The sequence below is a fragment of the Trichosurus vulpecula genome, chromosome 7 (genome assembly GCF_011100635.1).
Source record: "Trichosurus vulpecula isolate mTriVul1 chromosome 7, mTriVul1.pri, whole genome shotgun sequence".
NCBI lineage: Eukaryota > Metazoa > Chordata > Mammalia > Diprotodontia > Phalangeridae > Trichosurus > Trichosurus vulpecula.
The window spans coordinates 57,353,187-57,377,527 of record NC_050579.1 but is presented as its reverse complement, the minus strand read 5'-3'; the positions used below and the strand labels follow the sequence as shown (position 1 = coordinate 57,377,527).

Below are 24,341 nucleotides of genomic sequence, written 5' to 3'. Positions count from 1 at the left end.
GGTCACACCAGTCATGCAGAGGAGAGCAGAGATTTCAAACTTTGGGGTCCTCTGCTTCCAAATTCAGCACTGTTTCCCCTGACATATTTGGTAGCTTTATTTCTTTTATTGTTGATCATTCAGAATCAGTGATGATACTTTTTACCAAGCCCCAGGAAGAACAATTTGTTCTTCAGGCAGGAAATTGCTCTTTTGTCTTCGTTTCAACATTTGCTGTGTGCTGATTCCAAAGAGCTGAGATATGTGGCTTTGTTCACTCTGTATCTGCATTTGTCCCCAAAATCAAAGACCATACTTGTTTGCCTTGCAAATGATGACCTTTTACTTCCTTACCTCGGTGTCTCTTTCTATCAAGTTGAGATGTGGTCATCCCCCTGATTACCAAATCACTTGGGAAAATTGCCTTATTATTTTGTTTCTCTTGATCTATCTGGATTTCAAACCGTGGGTTTAAATTAAAGTATTCCTTTCAAGACTTTAGCTAAGGGCTTCTTTTGGCACCTGTCTCAATTTTACATATCATCTCTCTAATTTTTTATATTTAAACGTTTTTCCCTTCTCTATACACTGATTTTTGGCTTTCACAGAATCTTCAATCTTTAACTTTTTTCCCCCTTGGATGCTTCCCAGAAAGATAACTACTGGCTCTTTTCCTTGCAGAAATTTCCCTGCCAGTTCCTGATCCCTTCCCCTCTGGCAGCCTCTTTTATCCCAGCTATAAGTAATTTTAACTCCTACATGAATTATTGAAGATGTCCAATAGGGAGCTACATACCATACCTTCAGACTTTTGCATAATGACACAAATGTCTGGACAAGAATCATCTTTTTAGAGATTCTTTATCCTCGTGTTCCCATTCTTGTCCCTGCTAAAACTACACTTCCCTATTTGTGTTGCAACTCCTTCTTGGAAGTAGGAAAGTAGTAGACTTTCCCACTTCCTCTTTTCTTCCACCCCTAACCCTTCCTCTTTATCCTCATCTGAAGTCCCGCCTATATTCACAAGCAAATTGGTTCTCTTTTTGCTATGAAGTTGAGGAAAATCTAAGTTAGGGATTATTTAGACCAAAAGTCAACCTAGCAGAATGGCTAGAGTGCTGGGCTCAGAGTCAGGAAAACCAGAGTTCTTGCCTCCAACACTTTCCAGCTCTTGAATTATATCAGTCCTTCACCTCTGAATCTGTTTGCTCGTCGAAGAGATGAGAATACCTATAGTAACTACCTCATGGCATCAGAGACCTACAGCTGGAAAGGAATTCAGAGACCATCTAATGCAATCATTGAATTAAATAATGAATGTTAAGTGCCTTGTAAACTTTAAATCACTATAGAAATGCCAGTAGTTGGTGTTATTATCACTATTATTGTGATTACAGTTAATGGTTACAGTTCAGCTTGACCAAGTTTAAAGTGCTGAGATAGCTGGAATAACATCTTTTTGCTTATTTTTGGGCTGAACCAATGTAATAAAAATAATGCTATTATCTAATGGCCAAGATTAGCTCCGAGGAAGAGAAAACGAACTTCCCTTCCTTCATTACACAAGTGGGAACTATGGGTGTGGAATATTGCATACTGTATCAGTCCCAGTTGATGGCTTAGTTAGCTTCACAGAACTGCTTTTATTTTCTCTTTCTTTTTTTATTTTTTGCTACAAGGGATTGATGGCTCCTTGGATAGGGGAAATTGGTAAGATATATATACAAGTGAAAGTTGTGAAAACAAATTATATCAAAGCAGAAAAAAAATCAATGGGAAAGTAGATCCGTGGAACAGACCAGAGAAGCAAGAATCAGAAACAATCCAACTCAATAAACCAGTGCTTGATAAACCTGAGGAATATCTTGGGAAACAACTCTCTATTTTACAAGAACTGCTGGGAAAATGAGAGCAATTTGGCAGGAATTTGGTTTTGAGCAAGAGCTTGTACTGCAATAAGCTCAAAGTGGATATGCAACCTGGAAGGTTAGGAGATCAGGTGTCCTTTATAGCTATGGCTAGGGGGAGATCTCCAAATGCTATAGACATAACAAAAGACAAAATAAATAGTTTTGATTACATTAAATTGAAAAGTTTTTGCATAAACAAAATCGATGCAGCTGAGGGTAGGAAGGGAAATTCATTGGAGGGAATAAAAATTTGTATCATATCTCTGATAAGCATCTGATATCCAAGATTCTTAAAGGATTAACAGATATATAAGACCAAGAGCTATTTCCCATGGATAAGCAGCCAGAGGATATGAATAAAAAGTTCTCAAGAATTACAAACTATTAACAGCTATGTGAAAGATTGTTCCACAGAGTTAGTGAAAAAATGCAAATTGAAACAATTCTGATGTTTCACCTCGAATCCCGCAAATTCGTAATGATGACAAAAGATAGAAATGATTGTTGTTGGAGAGGCTATGAGAACCTAGTCAATAGTCAGCATTTATTAAGTGCCTACTATGTGACTGGCATTGTTCTAAGAAAGGCAAGCAACAGTCCCCACTCTCAAGGAGTTCACAGTCAAATGGGGATGACACCATCCAAACAACTATGTACAAACAATATTATACAGGATAAAGTGGAGATAATCAACAGAGGGAAGCCACTAGTATTAAGGAGAATCAGGAAAGACTTCTTGTAGAAGGTAAGATTTTCACTAGGAATTGAAAGAAGCCAGGAGGCAGACATGAGGAGGGAGAGAATTCCAGTCATGGGGGACAGTTAGTATAAATGCTTAGAGTCCAGAGATAGAGTGTCTTGTGTAAGAAACATCAAGGAGGCCAATGTCACTGGATCTCAGAGCATGTGGGGAGAGAAGACTGGAAAGGGAGGAGACATAGCCATGTTGTAAAGGATTTTATATTTGTTGAGTTGATTGAATATAGGGATTTAGTCTTTAACTATCCAAAAGTTGAATGGAATGCTTAAGGAAGTACCGGTCTTACCCAACTATAGGTTTCCAAGCAAAGTCTGCATGACTATTTGTTGGGTACAACATAGAGAAGATTCTTGTTTTGGTACAGGTCGGACTACATGATTCTGGGGTACCTCCCAACTCTGAGATTCTCTGATGCCTCTTCAAAGAGATTGGCTTCTGAGTATCTCTAATGAAGAGACTTTTCAAAAATTATTCCAAATACTAGAACTGTTCAAATTATATTGTTTAATGCAGAACTTGCTTGTTTGAGTTATTTGGTTGTTTTTCCCACTTGTATCTGTACCTACAATCAACTTTGTGGTGTTTCCTGTGATTCATTAAACTGCTGATAATCTTATTTATCCACTACAACCCACCCACTTCCAGGGTTGGCCTTTTCCTTCCTTTTCCTTATATATGTAAGGAACTCGGCTTTGACATTTCTGGTCAAGTAAGTTGTGTTTAGTTTTGCCCTAAACTTTGATAGCATGGTTTAGAAAATGGTTATATAACCATAGGCTATTTTCTCATTCCTTGCTGTAAGAATAATATTAAATACTGTGCACCTATAAATCATATGTACCTAAGATACTCCTTTTTACAGAACTCTACATGGTTTATTTTGCTTGTCAAACATTGTGGGTGATAGTTTCCTAAATATATGGGGTATTTGACTTTAGACCAACTCTGTTTCTCTATAAGACATTAGTCACTTACGTTAGCTTGGGAAGAGCCTGAGGGAAAAGAGTTTAATTAACAGTCATTCACAAAGAATACCTACTGTATACAATATACTAAACTACTTATTGGAGAGGATAGATACTTGGTAGGGGGAAACAGTGTTAGTGCTGATCACCCACCTTCTCTCAAAGGGTCTGCTTGTATATCAAACTTACTTTGTTTTATGAGTGTTGCTAAAGAATTGTATGCTAAGTAAATATTTATTGAATAATAAAATTGTAGATCCCCACTGACTTCTAGTTACTTTCAAGGATATTTTGTGAGAGGACAAAAAATAGGGGTGTCATTGTGCCAGAAAGAATCACACTTAGGAATCCTAACTTGTCCTTGAAAGGAAGCGAATTCTGCCTTTGGTTATATTTAGGTGTGGTAGATAAGACCTCCCTGGAAAGAAGAGTAGAAGAACTTCATGGAATGAGAAAATTCACCTAAGTGACCTTTAAGATGTGTCCTAGCTGCGAGTCCTAGGATTCTGACCTATCGAGAGCACACACACATGTGTTCACCTTTTCATTCCCTCAGGTGTTCTTGCTGGATCCACGAACCAATCAATGTTTAATAATAATAACGATAATAATAACTAGCACTTATATGGATAGAACTTTAAGGTTTCCGAAGCTTTTTATTATATCTGTTATCTCATTCGATCACCACAGCCCTGGGAGGGAGGCGCCGTTGTTATCCCCATTGTACAAATACCCACTGAGAGAAGTTTAGTGACTTGTCCAAGGTTACAAAGTTACAAAGTATCAGAAGTAGGCTTTGAACTCAAGTCTTTCCGATTTCAGATCTGGAGTGCTGCCATCTAGCGGTACCTTCAGCAGCCATATTGGTTGTTTCAGATCTTTAGCTAGCAGTCACAAGAAGAAATTTGCGTTGAATTCACCCATTCAAAAGTACCATATAGCACTCATTTAGCATAAACTCTGTAACCCTGTTCAGAAGACTGTTATCATTGGGATTTAAGTATGTTATTCAAACCTATTATGCTTTTGTCCTTAAGTAAACAATGGCTTAGATAACATCTGCTGTTGTAGACTGACCCTAAAGGGTGTCTTTGAAGCATACTTTACCTTTAGGCTCTCTTTAATTAAGTGTGTAAAGTAGAACTGTCCCAGATACATTTGCTGAGTGAATGGTAAATTCCCAGCATTAAAGCAGACTGTTATTGATAATTACCACTTCAGATGTGGAGTGTGCTGTCTTGGTATGAGAGCTTGGGAAGAGTCTGAGGGAAATGAGATCAGAGTACCTACTGTATACAAAATCGTAAGCGGCTCATTGGAGAGGATAGATACTTAGTAGACTACGAGGGGATCCTCCTCAGGGAATTTGCAATCTAGACAAGATCTATATTGAGATCAGAAAGTTAAGTAATATAAAACGCAGTAAAAGAAATATCACAAGGCAGTATATTACCAATTACTAAATGAATGGTACAGACTATTCCAGCCAGCATAAGCATTCTTTAAGCTTGTATTTTGTAGGTCATCATCTAAACCCTATTCCATACCCCCTACCACCTGATTCCTCATTCCCTTCTCCCTCAACCATGCCACCGAAAAGTTTCAACCTGACTCCATTAGCCCTTTCACTACTCCCTGGAATGTTAGCTCTCTAGGCAACAAACTTTCATTCGTCTTCATTAGCATCTGCTAACTTACTAGTAGAAACTTGACTTCCCCCTGATAACACAGCCTCCCTGGCTACCCTTCCAGTATGGCTGTACCTTCACTCATTCTCCTCAGCTCACCTGGTTGAGGTGGGTGAGTTGGAATGCTCCTTGCTCCCCATTGCCACTTCTAGGTCCTTCCCCTTCCTCCATCATTCAGGAACCTTTCTTCCTTTGAGTTTCATGCTATTCATAGCTACCACCCAGTCAAAACTCTGATTTGCTATTGTCTACAGATCCCTGGAACACTCCCCTTCCTTCCTCAATAAGTTCAATACCTGGCTTACAATTTTTCTCTCCTCCTTAATTCCTGCCCTCGTACTAGGGGACTTCAATGTACATATTGATTCTCCCTCAAATACTCTAACCACTCAGTTCTTCAACTTACCTCCCATGAGCTACTTCTCTACCCAACCTCAGCCACACACAAAGATGCATACTTTTTGATCATGCTATCACCTGAAAATGTGGCACCTCCATATTCAAGAATTCAAGCATAGTCTATTGGCTCTCCACCTCTCCCTCTGCCTTCCCTTATGTAATCCTACTCTTCATCCTCACTGAGACCTCCCATCCTTTGACACCTCAGTTCTCTCCCAGGCCATCTCCCCTTTATTAGCCACTCTCTCCTCCTCTCTCCATCCTGTCTCTTTGATAAACTAATTCAACTCTACACTGTCCTCTCTTGAATCTCTCAACCTCTTATCATATTGCTGAATATGCCCAGCCAAGCCTCAACCTTGGATCACTCCCACCATTCATCACCATCACTCCTATTCACCTGCTGTTGAACAAAGGTAAAGAAAAATCACGCAGTCGTTCTGGGTTCACTACAAATTTTTCTTATATAACCTCAACTGGGCCCTCACTGCTGCTAGACAGTCCTAATGTACCTCTCTTACCAATGTACTATCCCATTGTCCACAGCGGCTCTTCCAAACCTTTTCATGCCTCCCATGGCTCCCCCTTTTCCTACCCTCTCAGCTGAGAACCTCAAATTATATTTGATAGAAAAAAATATGACCATTCACCATGAACTCCCTCTCTCCTCTTCCTCATCTCCTATCACTCAGGTATCTTCTGCCACTATCTCCTTCTTCACCCATTTCACATGATGAAGTGGCCTTTCTCCTTACCGAGGCTAACCTCCCCCAATTAGTTCAATTTATCCCATTCCAACCTGCTTCCTCCAACAGATTGCTCCTCTGTCGTCCCCATTTTTTCACTTATTTTCAATCTCTCCATCTCTACTAGCTCACTTCCTACTGCCTACAAATATGCCCAGGTCTCCCCTCCCATTTTCTCCCCTGCCCTTTGTACCTAATCTGAAAAAAAAAAAGCTGTAGACAATAGGTATCTCTACTTTCTCTCCTCTTACTTTTTTTTAAACCTCTTACAATCTGACCATGTGGCTTTTTCCTTCCACTGCATCTGCTCTCTCCAGAGTTACCAGTGATCTCTTAGCTGCCAAATTCAGTGGTCTTTTCTCAGTCCTCATTCTCCTTGACCTCTCTGCAGCCTTTGAGACTTTTGATCATTCTCTCCTCCTTGATACTCTCTCCTCTGTCAGTTTTCAGGATATGACTCTCCCCAGGTTTTCCTCCTACCTGCTACTAAGTGTCCTTTGCTGGATCCTCCTCCAGATCGTGCTCTCTAACCATAGATGTCCCTCAGAGTTCTAGCCTGGGCCCTCTTCTCTCTCTCCCTCTGTCTTCTCCTTACCTCTTACTTCCACTTGGTGAAGGTATTCTAAAATCGATTGTGTAACTTCAAGGTCAAGAAAAGTAGAACTAACACTAAATATTTCACATAAAGATGAATTTAAGATAAAACATTAAAAGAGATACAAAGTATTATTCTTGTTATAATGAAAAGAAAAATAAATAACATATCTTCATTACTTCAGGAATATGTAATCTTCTTGTTTGGGGTATGCCCTCCACTGATACCCCTGATAGCCTTCTGTCTTTGTTGATCACAATCTTTCTAAGTTTATTGTGCATGTAAAATATCATAACCCAGCATCCAGCCACCTTTGGTGATGAAGCCAGTCCTTAGATAATCAACACACAGACTAAGCTTTTCTAACTTGGTAGGATCTACCAGCCCCTGACCCCTTTGGGGTAGCCTTTAGAAATCCAGAGCCATTTTATGTCACAATGAGGCATAGAATGAAAAGAACCTTAGTATAGGGGAAATACATAACAATTTTAAATGCATGTGGACCAAACAGCATGACGTTTAAATTTACAAAAATATATAAAAAGAAGTTTTAAAAAAAAAAGCAAATCACATTACTAGAAGAAATAAATGCAATAATAGTAGAGGATCGTAGCACCCCACATTTAAAATACCATTTGCTTGGACAACAGTGTACTACAATTCGAAATAAGCAATAAAATATGAATATATACTTAACAAACTAAGTAAACCATTAAATAAAGAAGAAACGATAAAACATAACTATCAAAATCTATGAAGTGCAGTCAAACAAATTCTCAGAAGCAAACTTAGGGTGGTTAAGTGCCTATGTAAGAGAAAACTAACAGTCAGATCTACAGCCAAAGATACAAAAAAGGAATAAAGTCAGAGTCCAAAAGGAAAGTAGAAAAGAAGAAACATCAAGGACTAGAACAAAAATAAGTATAATAGAAAATTGAGGGGTAAAAACCTAAAGTGGACAAACCATTAACAAGTAATCAAAAGAGAGAAAATCCTTATCAAAATCATCAAAGAAAAAGATCACAGGATTTTTTAAAATTAAGCACATCATCACAGTTTACTGTATACAGTTCTTTATTAATAATTTAAATAGCAAGTGAAATAGTCATAAAAATACAAAATACCAAACCTGACTCAACAGGAAATAAGCCAATTTCAGAGTAAGAAATAAAGCAAATTATTGACAAAACATTTCTAGGCTTGATGACTTCACAAGGGAATTTTTCCAAACAAAAAATGACTCCATCTTAAGTCAGGACCTTGGGTTCAAATTCTAGCTCCACTACTTCCTGGTTGTGTGACTTTGGACCACTTACTCAGCTTCCTTGGGCCTCAGTTTCCTCATCTATAAAATTAGAGAATTGGACTAGATGACTTCTACAATCCATTCTAGCTCTGAGTCTATAGCCGTGTGAATAAATGATTCATGTAGTTACACAGGTTATTACTAACATTAAAGAAATATGTTTCTCTATGCCAAAAAGGGGCATTTCATAATGAATGTAGAAATAAAAATATTGCACAAAATACATGCTGCATACAGCTGCACACTAAAAAAAAATTACTCATGATCAAGTGGAACTTAAACCTGAGTGATAAGGATGATTCATTATTAGGAAAATAATTAATACAATATATCATCAATATAAGCATCAAAAACCACCTGATTGTATTCAGTAGACTCAGAAGCTGTTGATGAGATCCAAATTACTAGAATTTTTTCCTCAACTTGATAAATGGCATCGACCTAGAGCTAAGAGCTAATATTATATGGAATAGAAAATTAATAGAAGCAAGTTCATTTAGAAACAGATACACGTCCTGTGTCTATTTGCCACAGTGTTAGAAATGCTAACAATTGTGATAAGAGAAGGAAAAAAATGAGAGGAATTGACATTGTAAATAAAGAGGTCAAATTACCGTTCTTTGTAGATAGCATGGTTGTTTACACAGAAAATCCAGAAGATTCAACATAGAAAATTATTCGAGACTGTAATTACTTGAGCTAAATGAGTTATAAGAGCCACCCATAAAAAATCACTTATGATCTTATACTCAGCTGGTAAAGAATAAAAACTACTTATAATAACAGAAGAAACATTAAATATTTGACAGCCAATCTAAAGATTAAATGTAGTGCCAACCAAAATGCCAATGGTTTTCTTTATAAAATTGAACAAAATCATAATGAAATCTATATGGAAATCATAAGAACAAGAATATCTTGGAGTAGATTTTTAAAGAACTGAAAATTGTAAAGGACATTTATCATTTTAATTTTACATTTAAATATATGACTTTGGACAAGAACTTTGACCTCTCTTGGTCCCAGTTTCTTCACCTATAAAATGATGAAGAACTAGATGGTCTCCTAAGGCCCCTTCCAGCTCTAAATCTATGATCCTTTGGTACTATTACAAAGCTGTTTTCATCAGAACCATCAGGTGCTGTATAAAAAAGTAGAGATCCATACAGAAAACATATAGCTTTTATATAGTGTGCATTATACTTGTATATTGTATATTTATGTAAATATTCTATTTTGTATGTTGCATATTGTATTTCAGATGAGTTATATCAAAATACATAGAATTGGAACAGAATAGAGAATTCAGAAATAGATTTAACAGTACACAGATTTTTTTGAGAATCTATTAAATCCAAGAATCCATGGAAAAGAAAAGGAGGAAAAGAATGTAATGTTTAATAAACATTGTTAGAAAACAATATGGTCATATGATAGATTAACTCACATCTTCACTGTATGCTATATATACCAAGTACACATATATACTCAAGGCAAAAAGACCATCTACTATACATAGGGTATTGATTTAGAAAAAGTGGCATACAAAACATCAAGAAGTGGCAAACTGGCCTGGTTGGCAGAGAACTGGCCTCAGAGTCAGGAAGAGCCAGGTTCAAGTCCAACTTCTGAAACCTACTGGCTGATTGACACTGGACAACTCATGACCTCTCAATGCCCCCAGTCAACTCTGTGAGTGGCATGCCTCTGTCGGTAAGTAGAGTTTTCCAAACAGAGTTGTCAAGAACATATCTGATCAGAAAAGGAGCTGAACCAGTCATGTAGCAACGAAGAGAGAGCAGACAGGCAACCCACATGCCATATCCATGATCCTAAGATATTAAAAAGAATGTAGGAGGGCCCCTGTTGTGTTGGTGGTTACTCTATAAAGCTGTTTCAGGAAAAGCATGGCCAGGAATCCCACAGGATCAGCATAGAGAGGTTATAGAAGGAGTACCCACACTAAAATGGTCGCAGATCCACTAAAATACTTAAGATTTCTTAGACATACTTTTAATAGTCCTATTAAAAATCTTTCTACTTTTCAACTTCATTCTGTCCTTGCACCTTTTCTGAAAGTTCAGTTTCATGGGTGTGAGGGGAAAGGCACAGTGAAGGTTGGCCATCATCATTGTTGAGCATGAATACTTACTATGTTTTGGAGATAAAAGGCTTTCCAGAACAAATGCTATTTTCATGATGTTATTGCCATCTTTATTCAGAGTAATTGCTTTGTTCATTCTTTGAAATAGCTATTTATGGTTTATCAGAGACACCAGAGAGTGAATTTCTTAACAACGAATGAATTATCTGTGGATTTAATAGCCTGTGGTAACAAAACAAAAATAACCTTGGGTAACGTACAATTGTTTTTTGGGCACTGGAATAAAGGCACTCAAGTTTAAAAAGGGCTCACAGTATTTATTTTGTTGGTGTGATATTTTCATAGGTGATTCACCTTAGAAGCATTTCATAAGTGGCAAAGCTCCACCCTAAGCACATAGCCTGATTTCCTAAAAATGAAACTTGCATGACCTACCATCTTTAATTGAATATGTTTCCCCAGTAGAAAAAGTTGGCTGGACCTCTTTGAATTTGAAATCACACATAACTTTTGCTGTTTACTTCAAAGATAAAGTGGTTGGTTTCTTGCTTTAGGATTGGAATACATACTCTTTGTATGATATTATATGGAACAACTGTCCTTCAGACTTCCTTCTACAGTTAGTAAATGCAATCTTGAAACTGCTAAAAAAAATTGGCATTCCAGATACAGAACTTATATCATTGGGTAGGCTGTGTAATGACTCTTGTTAAAGCTTTCATCAGTAGTATGTTTCATTCAACTTCTAACAGTAACAGAAATGAGTAATAGGAGATTAGTGTGTGTTGTCTGCCATAGTAATACCCATTCTCATTGAAACTCTCTAACCAGCCGCTTATTTTTCTGTTGTTTGAAATTGAGGGTTATCACGTTTTTCTGGCAGGTTGTGTATTTCCTGTTCAGCTATATTGTAAGTCAGCATTGAGGTGAAAAGTATAACTTAGCAAGAGATTAGTTTAACTTCATTACAAAAATAGCGGGGGAAAAATCCAAGGCTATTGAAAATACTTCCTATTGATGAAAAAGCTAAAAGTGTGATTAAATTATTAAAACTTGGAGTCTGAAGTCTTGATTATAAGCTCTTGATCTTTCTCTTAAATTGGACCTGAGAGGATAGTGGTGATGGTGGTGGGTAGCATGTCACAGAATAATATTAGCTAACATTTCTAGAACACTTTTTAGCTTGGCAGCATACCTGAAATTTATTGTCTAATTTGATCTTCACAGCAACCATAGGTAAGTGTTGTTATTATCCCCATTTTACAGAAGATGAGAGCTAAAAAGAAAGAACCCTAGAGAATTAGATAGTCTAATCATTTTTTTAAACAAATGAGAATATTGAAGGTCAGAGCTATGACGTCACTTGTCCAGAATCAAAAACCGGTAAGTGATAGAGCCAGGACTTCTGAATCATAATCAGAGCTCTTCCTACTATAGTATACTTCCTTATCAAGACTATGATGATGTGCTGCTGTTAAACTGATCATTTACAACTGGCTTGACTTATTTTTGCTCTATAAATGATCTGTCTGACATACAAATTGTCCAAAAAAAACCCCAACTCTCATATTATTGTCCAATCTGGTGTTTTGACTTCACCTTTCTTGTCTTGAACACATTTGAGGGTGTACTCAAAATGATTGAGTTCTTTATGGGATAAAACCCCACAGATAAAAATCCTACAAGTATTTTTTAGATTTTTTCCCATAGGTTCTTTTTCATTTATATGCAAAGCCACCAATTTCATGTAACTTGTAATTACTGTGCAAGTGATTTATCTAATTACTGTGCAAGTACTTTAAGAGAAAACAGACAATCTAACAACTGAGACCTTGCCAGAGAAGCTTCTCTTCATATATTACTGGTAATTCTATGATGCTTATTAAATTATGCAAGCTAATCACAGTCTTGGTTTTTAAGGAAGTTGTATCATTTAAGATTAGAAAGTAGATACACTCAAAGCTAAGAGACAGCTTCTCTGTGGATCCAGCATCAGATATCCTGTGGGATATATTTTGTTCTGAAGAAAATCCAGGATTTCCTAGCAAATTGGCACATCCATGCCAGTTCGCCCTAGTGTGATATCCCAAAAAAGAGAACAGGAGTAACTTTTTCTCAGGTTGGGAAAATGAGTTGGTTAGGGTCTTCTTTTTGTATAATTTCTTTCCTATCTACAGTACCTCCTCATGGCCATGGAGGTGACCTTTAATTCTCACTAACCCCCTCTGAGGTTCTGAGAGCAAATGATAACCTGCTTTGCAGGAAGACATGGAGAAGACATGGAGAGAAGTTCTACAAGATGAAGAGACATGGGCAAGAAGTGATCTGCACTTGGGGAAAACATGCTTGCACAGCAAAATGGAAAGGGTGTTGGTTTGCTTTAGCGTCAAGGACTGGATTTAAATCCCCATCCTACCTACCATGCACAGGACCTTAGTTTCTTCATCTGTAAGATGAAGCCATTAAACTAGGTCATCATAATGGCCTTTCAACCTTAAATCTTTGACTCATCAAAGAATCAAAGTGAATATGATTCTTAGAATTAAGATTGCTTTCAGTACCACTGCTTTCAAGGAAAACTCCCTATGAGTCAGAAAACGTGACACAAGTGAAAAGGTGGCCTTGCTTCTGCCTCAGGAGACACTCAGTCACCTTGAGCAGTTTATGGGCTTGCAAGCTTACATCTGCCCATTTGTGGGTCACTGATCTAGTATTTTTTTTGTATCCCTTTTCAAAAGAGCTGAGATGACGTTGGTGAAAAATAAGAAGCCAGTTGACCAGTAAGCAAGCTATAGATGAGTTAAGAGCTGCTCTGATCAAGTTCTCATGTTATTTAGAGCCATGCTTTTCTATAGGGAGAAAACCATTACCCTTGGGAGCTAATTCAGGAGGGTGCAGGTGCGTATGTGTATCTGTCTGTCTCTTCCTGCCCCCACGCCATGCATGTGTGTTTGTTTCTTTGTCAATTCTCCCTCTCGCCTCTTGACTGTAGATCATTGGTGGAGCTTGCTATGTAATTTGGAGCTGGAAAAGAGGTATCCTCTCTTGCACTTTGCAGCACCAAGATCCCTTCTCTCTCTCTCTAAGAATATACCCAGTCAAATTAAAATTTTAAAAGATGATCATTAACATTCCATTCTCCAAATCTCTGGTAGAAGAAAGTACATGAGGAAGATAATCATATTATCCAGAGATTTCTAATAACAGAGTCAAAGCAAAGCCAGATATGGAAGTCAGAATTCCCAAGTTCTATTTACTCTAAAGATTAGATGACTGGCATCACAAATTGTGGGAGGGGACTAAATTATTCCTGAGACCAAAATTTGGTCGGGCCATTTAGAAACAACACCTCAAACTTTTCACCGTGACTCTTAACCTTCTGATTGATTTTTACTGTACTATAGCAAACTCATTACAAGTCAACAGTGTGGCAGCCAAAAGAAATGCTGTCCTAGAGTGTATTAAGAGAAATGTAGTTTCCAATGAGGGAGGTAATAATTCCTCTTTATGCTCAGGTCAAGTCATCCTGGAGTACAGTGTGCAGTTTACAGGCATCACATTTGAGGAAGTATATAGGCCAGCAGAAATTTATCTAGAACAGGGTTTCCAAGATGATGGGAGGACTGGAAAACTTGTCATAGAAGGATCAGTTGAAGGAACTAAGGCTATTTAGCATGGAGAAGACTTTAGAGTGGATGTGACAGTTATCTTCAGTATTCAAAGCCCTCTCCTGTGGAAGAATGCTCTGTTTGGTTTCACAGGGCAGAACTAGTGGCAGTGGCTCAAGGTGGCAGATAAATAGATTTAAGCTTGATGTAAAGAAAAACTTCCTAATAATTAGCACCTTCCAAAAACAGGATAGGATCCCTTAGGAGGGGGTGGGTTCCATGTCTCCATTTCATTGAAGGCCTGAAAGCTGAGTCTGGATGACCACTTGCTAGGGATGTTATCAGAGAGGATTCTTGTTCAGTCATGGGTTGATCTAGCTGTAGACCCTCAGGGAGGCCTCTTCCAGCTCTTAGAGGTTCTGTATACAAGTTGCTCTTTGGGGAAAGCAGGGCCAGTACATGAGTTCAGCTTAGTCATAGTATGCTTTATAATTGTCAAAAAGTATCTTCATGTAAAAGACCTGACTGTCTTTAGGTGCAAGAAAAATTGTAGGCAACATTCCGGTCACCATCTATTTAGAACTAATATATAAATGCACTTGCTCTTCAAGTATGTAGGGCTACAAAAGTGATTGTGGACCATTGAAAGAAATAAATGTCATGTTTGTTTTATTTTCAGGGTGGGAGGAGCAAGGAAGGGAGGGATTGGTTTTCATTAAAAAATCTCATCTCCATAGCTATTTAGTTGTGAATTTCCCTCACATACAAGATATGGTAAGTTCTGCTAAAAAAGAGAAATGGATAAATGATGAGAATTTTTACAATTCAACATTGATGTCCCCCTTCTACAGCAAGGCTTATTGCTATGATTTTTGTGTTTCCATAAAGAACCCTAAGAAATCAGTGTTGCTTTTTATCACGTGACGGTATTATAATTTGGAAACAACTGTTCTTTTTCTTAGCTCTTAGTGTATTTCATCAGTGTGAATTCAGTTCCTTTAAAAATATGTGGATCTATACATATGTATGAAGAAAAGTGCTCTGACAGTCCTCCTGCAGAGCAGAGATGATAGAATGAGAAGCGTAAAGCCAGTGTCCCTAATAAAAATGAGACTTCAATTCAACAAGCACTTACTGCATTCCTACTATGCGCCAGGCACTAGGTGCAAGGACACAAGGCACTGTAAGGCAGAACAGGACCCATGCGTCACAAGAGAGGCCATCGAGAGGAATCTTCTCTCCTTATTTTGCAGATGAAGAAACTAAGGCTCAGAGACATCCGATGACTTGCCCAGGCCACAAGCAGGAAATAGGAGAGAGCTGGGATTTGAATCCAGAATCTCCAACTCCAAATCTAGTGTTCTTTGCACCATTATATTCATGAATAATGGCTCCTATTTTTATAGCTTTCCACAGTTTACAAAGCACTTTCCTCACAGCCTCCAGGCTGCTTGTGTGCTATCTCCATTTTACAGATGGGGAGACTGAGGCTCAGGGAGGAGAGGAGTTATGGTCAGAGCCTAATGGGGAGGAAGGGGCCAAGGCTGGATTCGGTCCCATGTCCAGTCCTGATGTGATTCTTAATAAACACGTCCATAGGGCCTACTATTTCATATACTTCCAAGCTATCTAACTTCCATCTTACGCTGGTTTATTATTGCTGTATGATGTTAAGCGAGCATTTGATGATTTTGTGTGTCTGCGTGTGTTTCTGTTTTTCTCTCAGGCCCAACATAGAGACACTTTCATTGAAGAGCGCTATGGAAAATATAACATCAGTGATCCTTTAATGGCCCTACAGAGAGATTTTGAAACACTCAAGGAGGAAAATCATGGAGATAAGCAACCTGTCAGCCCCCACCCCCTGTCTGTTCTTAAGGCGGTGATGAAGCAGTGCAGAAACATGCAAGAACGCATGCTGTCCCAGCTGGCTGCCGCAGAAAGTCGGCACCGCAAGGTAGGTCCACTCGGGTTAGCTGGTGGTGTCGAAATCCAGGCTGGGACCCATTCAGTGCTGCCCTGTGCTGCTTTGTGGCAGCTTGATTCAGAAGTGGCTAGAAGACTTTCGGTTTACCTAGAGCAGGATCCTTAACTTCCTTTGTGTCATAGACCCTTTGGCAGTTTGGTGAAGACCATAGAGCCCTTCTTAGAATAACATTTGTTGCCTTACCTTCATATTTGAAGGAAATCTTAAATTTCGGTTAGAGATTAGTATAAATTAAGGTGTAATTTTTTTCTCATCCAAATTCATGGACCTCCTAAAATCTGTCCATGAACCATAGTTGGTGGTGGTGAGGATTCTCTTATTCCAAATGTGAAATTCATTCCTTCTTGTGACACCACTCTAGAATGCTGTTTGCCCAGCCCTTGATTCAGTCTGAACTTTGGCAGCACACTGGGACTGGACGGAGTGTTCTCTGTTTGCTTACTTAAATGATAACTATGTATGGTTAGCAGATATTTGGGGAAAGTTGTGGCCAATAAAGTCCATGTGTATAGTCACCTAAATATAAACATACACGTGCACACACACACTCCTTCATAGATTATTTGCATTTATTCCCTATTTTGAATTTCATTGCCTTTTCCTGCTTACAAGACCATAAATAGTGCCTAGTAATGGTTACCTTAAGGCAATTCCATTCAGCCTGTTAGAAATTACTTTTTCTCCCAAGTAGTATAGACTGCTAGCCATGAAAGCAGACCTGTGCTTCCCTTACCTCATCCCATTGGAATCCTGGTGCCTGTGGGTTGACTCCCCGTCTGTTGTCATTGGCTGCTCAGAGTTGGCCCGTATGAGGTACTGGCAGGAGTCAGCATTTCCTCAGTATCATTCTGGCTTTGGGCCAGCACAGAGGGAGGCATCAGGGCATTCAATGGGAGCCCATTGGACCTGGAAAAACCACTTTAGTGACTCAAAGCCCAGGAATCTCAGGGTCACTATGACAGTCCCTGAATTAAACCCCTTAGCAGCCACACATCTTCTTACCTAGGCTGGTCTTCATCCTTCTCACTTGAATCCAGGTGCAAGGTCCAGTTAAAAAACACCTCAAAACATAAAGGCTGCACTTTGGCAGGTGGCTCTGGGGGTGACTTGTTTGGGGCTGAATTTGTGTGGTGCTTTATACTTTTCCAAATGTTTTTATTCACCCCCCTGAGAGGAAGGCATCATAAATGGTATCATCTTCATTTGGCAACCAAGGAAAATGAGTAGCTCCAGAGACTGGCACCTATAATCAAGGAAATAGCCCCAGAAAGATTTGCTGCTGCTGCGTGTGTGTGTGTGTGGGTGTGGGTGTGTGTGTGTGGGTGTGTGTGTGGGTGTGTGTGTGGGTGTGTGCACGCTCACGTGCGCATGCACACGGAGGGGGAAGGGGAATCAACATCAAATTCCATAATATCGTATTTCAGTGTAAGACATGCAGTGTGTTAAATCTGGTTTTTAAAGGACACTTGAAATCTCAAGGCATGTATTGGGCTCTATTAAGTGGAAGAACTTGAGCTCTGTCAACTGTACTTGTCATAGTATAGCCTCCAAAGCAGCTGTGTTAGTCTCTAAGCCCTCCTTGGAGCCACACTCAAGGAATTTTTATTCTCCAATCAGGAAAACTGTTAGTAAAGAAAAGTGTCAAGAAAACAGGATGGGTAGTACAAAATGTGAAAACAGATGGCATGCCAAGACTTAGGCATCAGAAACATTGACTGTGTTCCTGTACTGGATATTTCATGCCATGTAGAGGACCCCTCTCTGTCCAGAACATCATACAGTAAAATCAAGATGTCTCCTTAAACTTTCATTCTCCTCTATGACTATGTTGAAGCCTATGATACTCATTTTTAAAACTAAATTTTTATTGACGTCTTTTGTTTTTATATCAATTCCCGATTATATCCCTCCCCTCCATTCTCTCTCAGAGAAGCCATCCCTTATAATTAAGATTTTTTTTAAGAGGAAGAAAAAAAATTAAGCAAAACTGATATTTAAAAGTCTGACATTCTATACAATTTTCCAAACCCCACTGTAGTAGGCCCTAGGCCTGACTCAATGCTGCTCTTTCAGATTTGGGATTAAAATGAAATTAGATACCTGGGGACCTTCTACCCATTAAGAAAAAGAGGTTGGGGGCAAAGCCAATAAAGTTGGTAGAGTGTTGTAAAGCAGTGTAGTGAGTTCCTCTCTACAAACTAACTCCTCTGGACAGATTAAAAAAATTTACCAGATGAAAACCTGATAGGGAAATCCAGAAAAGTCCTTTGTCTGATCTAGAAAGGAAGTCTGCCAGCACTAAGGAAGAGTCAGGTTAGGTGAGTTGAATACTGCAGTACCCAGGGAGAGGCTGTACATCAGGGCAAAAGGAGGTCCCAGACCCATATTAGGGCACTGCAACAGGGTTAGGGGCCAACTGGCAGCTACTACTACCCAGTTCCATATCACAGATCCAGGGAGGAATGAAAAGGGGACCTGTGCAGGGAAATGGCATCCCCCAGAGAGGGATAAGTACAAGAGAAAGTGGGTAAGTACAAAAGAAGAAAGTTCAGAAGTCAGCAGAAGCAGCAGCATGGCTCAGACCCCAAGCTCAGGGCAGGGTCTCACTTCCAGAAACTAGCCAGCCTTCAGAGGAATAACCAAGGCAGGAATCCCAGAGCAAATGGGAGCCTACCCCCTTGGAACAAACAGAGCTTTCCAGGTGGCTGATAGAGACAGAGTCCAGCAGCAATCTGCTCTTACACAGACTCAAACCCAAGTCAGGTCAGGAACTTGCAAAGTTCAGATCAGGGGGGCAGCCATCAGACTGCTCTTGGGAGCATTGAAAGCTCGCAGGTTCTCTAGCCTCTCCCTGAGATCCTGGAATGACACAACACTCACTACCCCAAAAAGTAGCAATAGGATTAGCCCAGGCCTTCCTTACAGAAGTATAGCAGAGCCTAGCCCTAAGATCAAGTCCAAAGTCAGGAAGTAGACTGGAAGAATGGGCAAACAAAAAAAGAACCTCACTATAATGAGCTATTATGTTGTCAGGGACTCTCAAGATACAAACACAGAAGAGGATGACTCCAAAACATCTACAAAGTCTCAGAGAAAACTTCTGAGAAAGCTTGTGCTCAAGCTCAATTAGAATTCCTAGAAGAGATAAAGCAAAAGGTTTTTTAAAAGAGCCAAAAAATATTTTTACAAATGAAATGAGAGCACTTGAGGAACAAAATCAAAGAGAGATGAGAACTATAGAAGAAAGAATTGGAAAGGGAATTAACAGGTTGGCACAAAAGGTATAAAATGTTGCCCAAGGAACAAATTTCCTCAAAATTAGAATTGTCCAAATAGAAGTTAAAGACTTCATGAGGCAACAGGAAATGCTAAACCAAAGTCAAGAGGCTGAAAAAAAATAGAAGAAATTTTGAAGTTCAAAAACAGGAGTGACGAAAAACATTAAAAAAGTAAACATGAATGAAGAATGATAAAGGGCTAAACAAAGATAAGCTGTTCACATTCAAATATGGGAAGATGATAACGTGTCCCCCTTTGAACACTGTCGTCATCATGGTTCATAGAAGGAATGCAATTAGACAAGGCCAGGGAGTAATTCTATTATGTCTTGATGATCTTAAGAAAAGAATGGAAAGAGAGAGGAAGAGTAATACACTAGGTGGAAAGAGAAAGGAAGATTAAAGAAAATTATCTCACATTATCAGGATGCATGAGTAAGACATCTATAGAAAAAAGGAGAAGAGAGTAGAATTGAACTTCACTCATCTGAACTTGTCAGAAGAAGGAAGAATACGTACACACCAAATACAGTTTACTCAACAGAAAAATAGGAGGAGAAGAGGAGGGAGAATCAGAAAGAGGGTAGATTAAGGGAATGATTAATTCCTAGCACAACAAATTCCAGCAATATATGAAAATACTTATGGCTCATTTTGAAGTGACAAAGAATGGGAATCTGAAGGAGTGTCCATAAATTAGAGAAGAGATGAACAAGTTATGGTACATAAATGTGATGGAATATTATTGTGCTGGATTCTTATCAGCATAATGACCAATTCCAGAGGACTGATGATGAAACATGCTCCCTACCACCTGGTAGAGAGATGAAGGAATCAAAATGCAAAAGGAGACAACTATTTTTGGACATGGCCAATGTGGAAATCTGTTTTGATTGACAATACATGTTTATAATGAATTTTGTTTTTCCTGTGTTCTCAACTAGAAGGCTGGGGTGGGAGGGTGAGAAAGTAGATCTTGACTGATTAAAACAAATAAAATATTTAAGAAAAGAAGGTTTATTTAACCATAGCATAGAAAAGCTATTGAGCAAGAACAGCATTGACTTAGTTCAGCATACCTTCCCTGGCTCTCTGTTGTCAAGCCAGAGGGAGGAGTTCCTGACTCTTCCAAGCTGAGCTTTTGTATTTAAGCTATCAGGAAGCTCTTTTAGTGCTTTGAGTCTTAATCCTGTGGGCCAGTCAAATCTCAAAGATGGTTTCATTACCTTTTAGGGGAAAACTGGTCTTGTCTATGTGGGATAGAGCCATATGGAACACTTACCAATTGCTTCTACTACTAACCTATGCAAAAAAAAAAAAAGCAGAGACAGCTATCTTTTCTTGTCTCTCTTGGGAGCGAGCTTGATCATCATTTTGTAGCATTCAGATTATATTATATGTTGGGAGTGGTCCTGGATTTTGAGGCAGTATGTTCATTTATGCCTCCTTCTCCTTTCTTATATGTCTATGTCAGTTATGTTGTTTTTGAGAAATGGCATGCGCGGTGTGAATTGAGCACTGGACCAAGAGTCGGGGGATCTGGTTTTGAATCACAGTTCTGCTACCTATTTTCTGTGTGACCTTAGACAAGTTTAGCCTTTCTTCTTATGTGTAAAATGAGAGCATTGGAGTGACTGAAATCTAGGTTCCCTTTCAAATCTATAATTAAGCAGGGTACTTAGGTAAGGAAGTCACCTATTTTAGTCACCCTAGTCCACTCTGCCATTTTTGGTACTAGATTGACTTGGGTTTTGAGGTAGGCACTCTTGAAAGGATGTAACCACTGCACTTCAGAATGTTTTATGGAATAAAATAGGAAAGTTAAGCATGTTGAGTTTGACATGCATTGTGGATTGAGAAACGATCAACATCAAAGGGTTCAGATGAAGGAAAGTTAGGATACTGTGGACAAAAATTCTACAGTGAAAGTCATCAGAGGAAAGACAAAAAGGCTTCAAGAGTGAAATTCTGTTTATGCAAAGGTAAACATTTCCATTGGAGAAAAGGGGAAGTTATCTAAGGAGACCAATGTGGATACACAGGGAATTCCTCAACCCACTTGGATTTTAAAATATATCTACATCAAAGGACAATAAAAAGAGGTTTTTAGTTATAATGGGGAAAAAAAGGAAGATCAAAGCAAGAATGATAGGGCCACTGGATTAAACAAGGAAAACATGACAGCAAGAAGGTAGAACTGCTGAACACATATTTTACTTCCTTTTTTTCAGTCAAGGAGATTAATTTTTGACTGGAAAGGATAAAACATAAATAGCTAATGGGGAGTTGATAACCATGGTAAGTAGGGAGATAGTAAAAGAACACCTAAGTTCAAGTCACAGGCTCAAGTTAACTCTCATCTCAAGTGTCTTTAGAACTGCCAGATGTTATTCTTGAGCCACAGTCAATGGTATTTGAAAAATCATGGAACCAAGAATGTACACAGGACTGGAGAAGGGCAGATGCCTCCCTTTTCAGAAGAAGGAATGGAATAGAGGCTGCAAACTAAAGGGCAGTAGACATGGCTTCAGTATCTGGCAAAATTCTAGGTTTTTTTTTTTTTGAAAGGGGTGCTCTAAAAAGGAAGTGAGCACAAAGGTCAGTGCCGTTTTGTCAAAGGTAGTTCATACCAGCCAGACTAACATCATTTCCTTTTTTGACAGTGTTCCCACATTCCTAGATCAAAGGAGTATTGTAGATAGAGTTTGCCAGGATTTTAGCAAAGAATTTGACAAAGTCTGTCTTCCTGTTCTTGTATGCTAGACAATGGTATATAGTTAGTTGGATTTCAGAACTGGCTGGCTGAAATCTGGACCCAAAGAGTAGTCATAATGGTTCAGTGTCAACTTGGAAGGAAATCTATAGTGAAACTTAAGGTACTTGAGGGTAAGCCCTGTCATTTTTGTCTTGTATCCCCAATGCATAGTACAGTGCCTTGCATATAATTGGTACTTAATAAATGTTTGTTGAGCTAGAAAGGAATTTAGGCTTGGTCCTGTGATGTTTAATATTTTTATCTGTGACTTCAATAAAAACATAGTCAATCAACAAGCATTTATATTGCACTTATTATGTGCCATCAACTATGTTAAGTGCTGGGAATATAAATACAAGCAACAGGAAAGATAGACCCTGCCCACAAGGAGGTTATATTCTAATGAGTGAAAACATTACATAAAAGAAAGCTGAAAAGGTGTGGAGGACAAGGTGCTGTGTGAGTGCATGTTGAAGAAGGAAGTCCAGAGAGCCAGAATGAAGGAATAAACATGGTTGGCCTGGTGCTTCCTTAAAATGGAGGTTCTAGGAACAACTGACCAATCAGAGAAAGAAGCTACCAGGGTGCCGAGATCTTCCGTTGTGGGGATGGGTAGAGAAAGAAGTCTGGAATTCAGGAGAAGAGCCCCAAGAGGAACGAAGGAACATAAATAGCATGCTTTTCCACTTTTCAGATGAAACAAAGTTGGCAGGAATTGCTATCCTACTAGATGATAGAATACTGGAAAAAAAAATTTTTCTGATTGGCTAGAAAATTGAACTGGATCTAATAAGATGAAATTTAGTAGTGATAAATCTAAAGCATTACACATGGGCTCAAAAAATTAACTTCACAAGTATAAGTTGAGAAAGACATGGCTAAACAGCAATTAACCTGAAAAAGATCTGTGGGTTTTAGTGGACTACAAGCTCAGTGTGAACAGCAGTCTGATATGGCAGCCACAGATGCTCATAATACATTAAGACTTCTTACCCATACCAAGGAAGTGAGAGCTCCACTTAATTCTGCTCTGGTCGGCCCACATCTAAAGTATTATCTTTTGTCCCAGTCACCACATTTTAAGAAAATTATGGACAAACTTAATGTTTCACTTGAAAAAGGAAAAGATCGTGGAGGACGTGATAGCTGTCTTCAAATATTTGCAAAGTTATCTTATGGAAAAGGGATTATATTCTGTTTTACTCCAGAGGCAGCCAGAACTAGGAGCAAATAGTCAACGTTACAAAATAGATTTAGGCTTAATGTAGAAAACAACACACGAGCACACACACACCCACACACACCTCTCAAAAAAATTAAACAACGCTTCCTGAAAACCAGCTACCTGAAAGTGGAATGGACTATCTTAGGAGGCAATAGGTTCTTTCTCACTGGAGGTTTTCAAGCAAATGTTGGAAGATCATTTGTTAGATATGCAGTAAAGGGGGTTTATTGGTCAGATGTGGGTTGAGTTAGATGGTCTCTGGTTTCTTTTAACTCTAATATTATGTGACATGTAGCCTTTATTCTTATATGACCACTAATACTTGTTTGAATTATAAGAAACTATGATGCATTTTGTTATTTAGAGATGACTTAGTTGTGATTTTTTTTGTACTTGGAAGGTGATCCTAGACCTTGAGGAAGAAAGACAGAGACATGCACAAGACACTGCTGAAGGAGATGATGTCACATACATGTTGGAGAAGGAGCGAGAACGGCTCACTCAGCAGGTGTGTCGGGACTATTGGAATGTCAAGTTGGGTACTTAGCTTCATCTTCATCCTTTGATTTCTCTCTCTCTCTCTCTCTCTCTCTCTCACACACACACACACACACACACACACACACACACACACACACACTTTTTAGTATACTTTGTTAGGATATAGTCACAATTGTATTAAAAATAATTTTGTTAATGTTAGATTTGGAAGGGACCTTAAAATCATCTAGTCCAACCTTTTTTTTCTTTTTAAACTGTTGGGGAAATTGAAGTTTATAGAGGATAAGTGACTTGCTTGAGGTCACACAGGTACTAAGTAGCAGGATTAGAACCCATGTCCTCTGAATCTAAATCCAGAGATCTTTGCACTATACAATTCTGCTACTATGCAATTAAAGTCAAAGGCATTTTCTGTTTGTTCATGGTTAAGACCTGATACATCTATTACTATCTCTTAAATCATTTGTTCCCCTTCTATTGGTATCCTTGTTATAGAGTCACAAGAACTGATTTTGAGTCTAAGCTTTAACACTTG

The 24,341-nt window shown here is 38.7% G+C and overlaps 1 protein-coding gene across 2 annotated transcripts in view; it reads left to right on the top strand.

Annotated features, from left to right (window-relative positions):
• CTTNBP2NL (CTTNBP2 N-terminal like) overlaps positions 1 to 24,341 on the top strand; it is a 71,709-nt gene that overhangs the window by 41,133 nt on the left and 6,235 nt on the right. For both annotated transcript variants that reach the window (XM_036767778.1, XM_036767779.1), the window contains exons 3-4: positions 15,787 to 16,017; positions 23,706 to 23,813. In XM_036767778.1, the coding sequence (XP_036623673.1) occupies positions 15,787 to 16,017; positions 23,706 to 23,813 (339 nt within the window). The remainder of the gene's footprint in view (positions 1 to 15,786; positions 16,018 to 23,705; positions 23,814 to 24,341) is intronic.